The 9,718-nt window shown below is 34.9% G+C and overlaps 1 protein-coding gene across 3 annotated transcripts in view; it reads right to left on the bottom strand.

Moving 5' to 3' along the window:
- Positions 1–3,411: 3,411 nt before the first annotated feature.
- Positions 3,412–9,718, bottom strand: part of PPP2R5E (protein phosphatase 2, regulatory subunit B', epsilon isoform) — a 161,831-nt gene continuing 155,524 nt past the window's right edge. For all 3 annotated transcript variants that reach the window (XM_010846804.1, XM_010846806.1, XM_010846805.1), the window contains exon 14: positions 3,412–8,087. In XM_010846804.1, coding sequence (XP_010845106.1) covers positions 7,988–8,087 — 100 coding nt within the window. In that variant the 3' untranslated portion in view covers positions 3,412–7,987. The remainder of the gene's footprint in view (positions 8,088–9,718) is intronic.

Below are 9,718 nucleotides of genomic sequence, written 5' to 3'. Positions count from 1 at the left end.
ATCCAACTTCATTCTTCAAAGTGTGGACATCCAGTTTTCACAGCACTGTTCTTTGAAAAGACTTTCCTTTCCTCATCAAATGGTCTTGGCAGCCTTGTCAAAAATCTTTTGACCATATATGTTTCTTCTGAGTTCTCTATTTTATCCCATTTACCTATATAGCTTTATGCCAAAACCACCACACTGTTTTGATTAATGTAGCTTTATAGTAAGTTTTAAAATCAGAGTGTCCTCCAGTTTTGTTCTTTTTCAAAATCGTTTTGACAATTCATGCTCCCTTGAGATTCCATATACATTTTAGAATGGATTTTTTAATTTCTGCAAAAAATCCTTTTATCAATCATTATCAATTGGGATTTTGACAATGATTACACTCTATCTGTAGATCACTTCAGCAGTATGTATTTTGCCAATAATAATTAATCCAATCAATAAACATGGAATATGTTCCCATTTATGTCTTAATTTCTTTCAGCAGTTTTGTAGTTTTCATTGTACAAGTCTTTCACTATTAATTACTAAGGATTTTATTCTTTTCGATGCTAATAGTATATGGAATTGTTTTTGTAATTTCCTTTTCAGTTTGCTCATTGTATACAGAGATGAAACTGATTTTGGTGTGTTGACTTAGTATTCTGCTACTTTATTAGTTGCAACTTTTTGTGGAGTCTTTAGAGTTTTCTACATGTAACATCATACCACCTGCAAACAAATTTACTTCTTCATTTCCAATTTGGATGCTTTTTCTTTTTCTTGCCTTATTGCACTGGTTAGAACTTCCAGCACTATGTTGAATATAAGTAGTGAAAAAGTGGGTATCCTCATGTTCTTCCTGATCTTAGATGAAAAGCTTTCAGTCTTTCACCATTGAATACCATGTTTGTTATGGATTTTTCACATGTGGCTTTTACAACGTTGAGATAATTTCCTTCTATTTCTATTTTGTTAAGTGTTTATCATGAAAGGGTGTTGAATTTTCTCAAATGCTTCTTCTGCATAAGTTGAGATTACTACGTTGGGGTTTTTTCCCTTCATTTTGATGATGTGGTACATTACATTGACTCATTTTTGTATGTTGAACCATCCTTGCATTCCAGGAATAAATCCCATCTAATTATGGATAATGCTTTTAATATGCTGCTGAATCTGTTTGCTAGCAATTTGCTGGACATTTTTTTATCAATGTCTATAAGGGATATGGGTCTTTAGTTTTACTTTCTTAAATTATCTGTTTTGGTATCAGGATTATACTGACCTGATAGGAATGGGTTAGGAAGTGTTCCCTCCTCTTTGATTTCTTGAAAACATTTGAGAGGCACTGGTATTAATTCTTCTTTAAATGTTTGGTAGAATTCATTAGTGAAGCCACCTGGGCCAAGATTTTTGTTGGGAGATTTTTGATTACCAATGCAATTCTCTCACTAATTATAAGTCTATTCAGATTTTCTATTTCATGGTGATTGAATCATTTCATCTAGACTACCCAACTTTTTTTTTTTTTGGAGGGGGCAAACAAATGTTCACAGTACTCTTATGTTTTATTTCTATAGAATCAGCAAAGATATCTCCACTTTCATTTCTGATTTTTAGTAATTTGAGTCTTCTTTTATTTAGTCCATCTGGTTACAGGTTTGTTAATTTTCCTGGTTTTTTCAAAGTACCAACTTTTGGTTTCACTTTTCCCTGTTGTTTTTCTATACTCTACTTTGTTTCTGCTTAATAATCTTTATTACTTCCATTCTTCTGCTGTGGGTTTAACTTTTGGGTTTAATAAAGTATTCATCAAACATAATATTTTTAAGGTTACCATGTGTCACATTTTATGCTATTTTACATATACTGCCTAATAGAATATAACAACACTGAAAAATAAGTACCACTTTACAAATGAATTTGAGGCTTAGCTCAGTTTTCCCAAAGTCACACCGTTGATAAATGTCAGAAGCCAAATGATCCCAGGGGTCTCTGTCTTCCAAGTCCATGGTCATCATCTTGGGTGACACTGGCTGAAGACACCTTGCCTGAAGAGCTTTAGGGAGGACAAAGGGGGCCGTGACTGATATCCATCCTGGTTCTGAGGCCCCATATCATCTGGTAGCAGCAAAATTTGACTCAAATCGTATAATTAATTCAGATTGTGAACAAAATTAAATGAGACAATAAAGATGTAGGAAATGGGAACAACGGAGGATGGGCAAAACTCTGGACAGAGGTGATCAATTAACATTGGTCCAGTCAATCAATGAACATACATGACTTTTAATGGTCTTTTTGATACGGGGAGTAGCATATAGGTATTCAGTTTGTTTCTTAAAATCTTCCTTCTCAAGAATATACAATGAACATGTATCATAATCAGAAACAAGCAAATTTTAATTCCCCTAATCCCACAGTCTTGGTCAACTATTCCGTACTTTTCCATACTTAGTCTTGGCTAAAACAAACAAACAAACAAAATCTGGATTATACATTTGTTTTGCTTCATTATAAGACAGGAAGCAATGTTATAGAAAAGGTTAGACATTCCATGGAAATCAACTCATATTTCTATGAACCCTGAAATTTTTTGTTACAAGTTTCTTCTTGGTAAGTAACTTACCAAGGTGATCTTCAGATGTAAAATTGTCATGCTTTGAAATACAAAACTACTGAATGTACAAGGATTTTTTTTCCCCTCCCAACTTAGTTTAACTGAACATGAAACATTAACTAGTTAACTCTACGTGGTTCCAAATCTAATTAGCCAAGAGAGTAAACCACACCTAAATCAAATGCTTTACAAAGTATCCCAGGGTTGGCTACAGATGACATTCCTCTCATCACATAGCAATGAGGCTCACATCCCCTGCACTTGTATCTGAGCAGACTTCATCACTGTCTGAGCAACAAAATATGACAGAAATCATGCTGTGACAGTTTCTGGGCCCAGGTTTTAAAGAATTCGCAGTATCCACCTCCTGTCGATTAAAACGTTCATTCCTAGTTTTCATACTTTGAGGAAGTAAAGGAAGGCACCCCCATAAGGAGGTCTGTGTCAAGAAGAAATGAGGTCTCTGGCTGAACCCCAAGTCAACAGCCAGCACCGACTGGCCAGCCATGCAAGTGAGCCATGACTCCTGGCCCCCTTGATAAACCCAAGCTGACACTGGAATAGCAAAGACAAGAATTCTTGCCAAGTCCTGCCCACATCGTACATTTGTGAACAAAATAACTTTGATTTTGCCACCAAGTTTTGGGGTATTTGCATATCCAGCAATAGATTCTGAAGCCCACCCTAATTACAAACTGATTTTCTCAAGTTGAAAGCCTGAACATACCAACTTCACATTTATATTGATCAAATCTACCATTTGTATGGTTCAAAAAGGTCACGGAGGTCAGAAACAGATGAACACACACACATAGCCAGGCGCCTGAAAACTCTTCACCGCTTCTTTATTGGATGTACCCACAGTACAGAACCTCTCACACAGCTGTGAAAGGGGAAGGTTACATTTTCCTTCAGGAGCACCTTCATTTTTGTTTCTGTTACCACTTTGAAGAAAGTAAATCATTTCCAAAGAAAGACATTTTAAACTCCAAGTGTTTTAAGATTCAGCTTGCATTTTGTTGTGTTTGAAAAGGAAGTAGCATATTTTAGCCAGTGCCAGAAGATTCTTTTGTGGCCTTTTGACTTTCATGTGGATCAGAAGTCTTCACTGTCTGGTTCAATCAGTCTATAATTTTCATATGCAAATTTTCATTATCAAAAATGTTTCATTTTTTACCTCTACCCACAAACAGATGCTGTTTAAAAACACACACACACAACTAAATTTAAAACCGGTCATGAACCACAGCATTTCTAACAGGGAAAATGAACTTTTGCTGCCCTCTCCTGCTAAAACAATGAAATACTAAAATACCAAAAGATGTATGAAGCTAAAGCGAAGTCCTCAAACCAAAAGCAATGGACATGTCATTCTCATTATACCTCAATCAAAAATCAGACAACAACCAGAAAATGTATTGGTAATATTTATATTTGAAAGTTCCCCACTGATACATGAGGTCTGGATTACAACTTATATACAATAAGTGATTTCCAAAAAAGTAAAGAGAAGGGAAAGAAGGAAAGACGGGGGAGGGAAGGGAAAGAGTGGGGTAGAAAAGGAAACCTATATTCATAGACATCATAATCTGGGATGTTTATTTCCAAGAGAGATGCTACTGCTGCAGTTGTGCACAATAAGCAGCACAAACGAACATTCCACCAGATTAAAATTTGCTCAGCTTTCTCTCAAGATGCACCATCCTTTTAGAGTTTCAAAATTAAATACTGAGAAATATAAAATGCGTTCCCAATATAGCTACTACAAAAATTCTTTGTGGCTCATTCCTTAACTCCACTCAGAGAAGCAGCTGAGCCAGAATATAAAAATAAAAATATCGATGTGCAAATAAATATCACTGATCATGTCTGGTGCCACTTTTTTTGTTCTAGGCGACTGTCACTTTGTCATAACATTGGTAACAGCATCAAAAGAGAGAATCTCTTTATTTCTTGGGCCAGGTCAGTGCATCCAATTGAAGGGAAAAAAACAAAACAGAAGGGGGAAAAAAAAACACCTCTGAACACTTAAAAATGCCAATAGCATCCATACATCTTCCCTTTCCCACCCACCCCCCACCCCGGCCCCCACAAAAAAATAAAAAAGCTTTTAAAGCTCTAAATATACTTTTTTTTTCTTTCCATAGTGTGATTGAGCCTAGGGCTATACATTTAAGTATAGCAGGTGCAATTATGAGCAATTCCTGGCTCCGCACCCTGGACTGTCCCACGCATAGAAGGAGGTACAAAATAAATTAAACCCTTCCATTTAGGCAAGTAAGCCCAAGATGAAGGAGTATAACCCTGCTTGTGAGTATCCAGAGGCATTGAGGGTATTACTTATATCTCACTTTTTTTATTTTTTATTTTATTTTATAAAAAACAGATGTTAGGGAGAGCAAAATATAATAAAATTTCAAAGGCCGAAAACTAAACACTGAGGGAAAACTGGGGACACTTGCACAATGAGAAAAGGAATGCATGCTTGATTCAAAGTATGAGATGGGTCAGTTCACTCACATGGCTGTTCCAGGCCCACAGCCTAAGGCCTCAGCATCCTTCTAAACCACAGGGTTTTGTTTTCGTTTTTTGTTTTTCTTCCAAAGACACTCTTAGTCCTACCCCTGAAACCAATATGGTAGGGATAAGGTTGGAGTGATCATCACTCACTAACTACAATATTTGCTATTTAAAAAATATATTTATATATAGTTCTGGAAATTAGGAAGCAAACAAAATATAACACAAAGATGCATTTGTCACAATTAACTCGACTTGCAGCAACAGCAGAAATGTGGGAAAGGACAAAGAGAGAGGGCTGCTGCAAATGCAGCAAGTACGTCCTTAAATATGTCACATAGTGCAACAGTCAGGTTACCTCAGTTACTCTGCGTCACTGGATCCAACATGACAAATGTCACATTGTCACTTTCGGTTAAAGTAGAAAAGACAGTGTTTCTTCTCAGAAGTTGCCCTATGAATTTCAGACATATAATAGCTTCTTTAAATATGTCTAAAATTTGGCTTTATTCTTCTCAGTTTGGAATGCTCAGCATACGAAATTGACATCAAGGATATCGGTACAGCTTTCACCTTAACTCTGAGGACAGGGTAAGGTGCAATAAAGAGTCCTGGTCTTTCTCATTTCAAATGACTGCATTTCATTCTAATGGGCAGAGATATAGTTCATAAACCTGTGACCTTGATAGCAAACAAAAGTTCATATTGTCAAAATTAAATATAAAGCAAAGTCAAAACCCATGGGCTAAAATCAAAAGGGCTGAAGGAGATGGTTTGTTACAAATTTATTTTTTATCTTTAGCATTTGAACTTGCACCTTTGCTCCAGCACTTTTAAAGTAAGTTCTTTCATCTTTGGCAGCCTCTGCCAGCTTTACATTGAATCCCCATTAAAGTTCTTTAAAAAAAAAAAAAATCTATTAATTCCACTAAACCATGTTGTGTTTGATATTGCATACGACTCTTTTACTGCTGTTTCTTTTTCAGAATTAACAATGCCAAGTTTTGTTTTTGTTTTACAAAGTTATTGAGATGACAATGTCCATAACTGGCTGACTTTTGATGCACAAACTGTGACCTGATAATCCTGAAACACTTGATAGGGGAGAAAGGTCAGCGGCTTCTTTTTTTTTCCTTTTTTCTTATAAAGAATAAAACTGCATATTCTATCTTATATTTTAAATGGAAGGAATAAACTATACAAGCCCATATTGATACCATATTTCTATTAAGAGCAACAACAGTTCATATGTTCCTGTTTGCTACTATCACAATTCAACACATGAACGCAGAATCAGCTCCATGTCACGAATACTTCTGGAAGGGATGGTTTAGGATTATCAACTCACTGCTGCCATGTCCATAACAAGCAAAAGCATCCTGGAAATAAATCCCAAAACACGTATCTTTCAGTACATGATAATGCAACTGCATTAGGTTAAGTACACAATGTACACAAGTTTTATCAGCATTTTAACTCCCCAAGATGTAAGATTCCTCTTTCAAATACAGAGCAGAGAGCCAGTAAGATATATCTATAATACAGCCCTAGATTTTGTGTTTGTTTTTTTTTTGTTTTCTTAAACAATTTGGTCACAATGCACCTTTGATATAAAAGCATTTTTAAACTTTATTATTAACACTCAGGACATTAGGAATTTCCAGATTTTTTTCAGTAGCATTTGTAGAACCACTTTTGGTAACAAATACAGTAGTTAGGAATACGCATCCAATTCAGAATGCATAATAATGTTTATCCTGAATCCTTTCTGGCTAAAAACAGGGCTGGCGCTGTGATGGGATACAGAACGAGAATCTACAAAAAACACTGTAATATGTTTGTTTTCCCCAGAGGCTACATCCTCTTTTTGCTGGAATACTTTATAAATACATATGAAAAAGTAAGGCAACAACTCCAAACAGTCCAAGCTGTTTGCTCGACTCTATTCCCAATTAGATTCACATCCTGGCAATCAATTTCATGGTTGTACTGTTCAGTGTTTGTCTTTCTTATTTCCAAATGGTCCGAAAGGATGTCTCCTGACATTTCTAAAACATCTCTGGTATGTGTTTTCAGTGATGTACATAACTAATACTGGTCAGGTGCTGAACCCTCTCCTGTCCCAGTGCCTGTTTTCAAAGGATTCAAGACATTGATCTGGATTCACCATAAACTCAGGCATGAATCCGAAATTCCCTTCCCTACCATGTTTATCACCTGTTCTCTTTTACTCCTAATTTTAAAACTAAAGGAGTACCAGCACTACCTGGTTACTGGAAGGATGTTCATTCCAGTAAACAAAACTTTTAACACGGGACCTTTATACTTCATAGCCCCATTCCACATTCAACTCATGAAGATGTGCAAAAGGAAAAGATGTCAAATTACAGTCAAGTTATCCAGAGGAGGATGTTATACAAACTTATAAGGAAATGACAGTCTTTTTTTTTTTCCTTCCTTTACTATAAATACATTTAACAGCTTAGCAGAAAGACAAGCTAAATTTAAGATTGTTCACATTTGAAAATTGTTTCATACTCTCTGCTAATGATAAATAAGGAACTCCCAATAATGGAATTTTAATATAGCAATTTCATCAACAGACCTCTGAAGACTGCTTTTTTTTTTTAAAAGAGGGTTAGAACAATAATTATGTTTGCCAAGTTCTGAGAAGTCCATCTACTGTCCAAACTTTGGATTGAAGTCCTTATTTTTTTTTTTCCTTTACTTAGAGACAGGTATATACAGTGCTGTTGTAATAATGAAACAAATGTGAAATCTACTGTAAAGTTGCACAATACAGAAAACTGTTGCTCCATCTTCTACTACATAAATGTGTGACTCCACAGGTTAGTAATGTTGTTGTCGTTATTTTTGTTAAGTTGGAATTATCCCATCACGTCTAAGACCTCTCTTTAACTCCAGATCCTCCAGTTTTTTCCACAATTCTTCACGTTCCTTTTCTTTCTTTTTCTCACTGGGGAAAAAAAATAGAATATAAGGTAAACAACTGAGAAAGTTTAAAAAGATTATCCAACAATAACTGCCCCTTTGACATATTTTAACCCAGTCTTTTAAAAATCTCTGAAAACTCTGGCATTAAACTTGTAGGTGTTTAATCTTTTTGGTTTTCTGCTCTTTTTTTTTCCTTGACACATATACAGAAAGAACATAGAGTAGGAAATGACAAGTATATTTTAAGATTTCATTTCACATTAATATTCCTTTACACTTAGCTTAATAAGGAAGATTAACTTCAAAATACCAAGAAAAAAAAAAATCAACATTTATAAGTATCTGTTACCCTAAATCCAATGGCATTTTTACTTTGGGTCTAGTTCAAATCTGATTTTCTTTTTCTCTCTGAATAGTTTCTCAAAAGGGTTGCTAGAGATGACATGATATAGAGAAGGTAGTAGGTCAAGAAAACATACTTCCTCTTTATTACAGTCCATTTTTTCTGCATTATATGTATGTAAAGTCTTTAGCAGAATCTTGTTCTTAAAAATATCAAACCACAGGAACCAAATTATGAATTTATTTTATACCTATATATAAAACTAAACATCTTTCTTCTATAATTTCAGTTTTAATTCTCAACAGAACTTTGTTAGTATTATCAGTTATTAAATTTTTAATGTTCCAAGCCTTCAAATTGGCTCAATATCAATTTGTGACTTACAGACTTCAGATTTTACTGTTTGGTTAAAATTTTCCCAAAAACTAGATGTTCAAAATAGGGTAAATGAATTTTATTTTGCCAAGGACATTTTTAGATTACCATAGTTTTATAAAAGAAAAGATGTTAACTTTAATATCAATGAAGTAGTAAGTACGCAATCCAGGAACACATGGGTACACTATAAATTCATATTTATTAAAAATAACTCACTACACTGTCCCTAGTTTCTTCATGTTGTGATGAACCAGTAAACAGCACACCTGATAATATTTGTGAATCTATAAATTCAGATAATTCCTAAAAACAGGGGCTCTACTTCACTTGGGAAGAATTTGACTTAGCAAGAATTTTGCACTTCACTGTAGTATAGTGTATTTATTCAGTGAAGGAAATCCACATAAGTGGAATGTATACATAATTCTACCGCCTTATATTTTTTAAGTCATTACCAGTTTTTTAAGTTGTACTGATTGTCTACAGCAACAGAAATTAATCTTCATGCCCCCCTGCCAAAATACCTCTAGAAATATCTAAAGACTTTTACATCCCCATTCCATCATTTTATAATTAGTATTTTGGCAATTTAAGCCTTGTTTACTGCAACTAGTTTTAACTGGCTCAAATACACTTGATACAATATAAATTTTAGTAGGCATAATAGTTTTTCAAACAATTACCTACTTGGTACCTTTGACCCTGAAAAATTTTATTTATAGGGCAATAATTCTCCAACCACTATGGATCCTAGATACCTAACTGCAGAGCAAAACTGTTTGGTAAATCATCACTTTAGGTTTCTCAGTACAATTTGGGGATAACATTAGGTCTGTCTAAAGCTTTATTATTTATCTATCATTGGCTGTGCTGGGTCTTCATTGCCGTGCAGGCCCTTCTCTAGTCGTGGTGAGCGGGGGCTACTCTTTGTG

The sequence above is a fragment of the Bison bison genome, unplaced genomic scaffold (genome assembly GCF_000754665.1).
Source record: "Bison bison bison isolate TAMUID 2011002044 unplaced genomic scaffold, Bison_UMD1.0 scf7180017864239, whole genome shotgun sequence".
Taxonomy (NCBI): domain Eukaryota; kingdom Metazoa; phylum Chordata; class Mammalia; order Artiodactyla; family Bovidae; genus Bison; species Bison bison.
The sequence above is the reverse complement of the archived record's forward strand: the minus strand, read 5'-3'. Positions and strand labels throughout refer to the sequence as shown.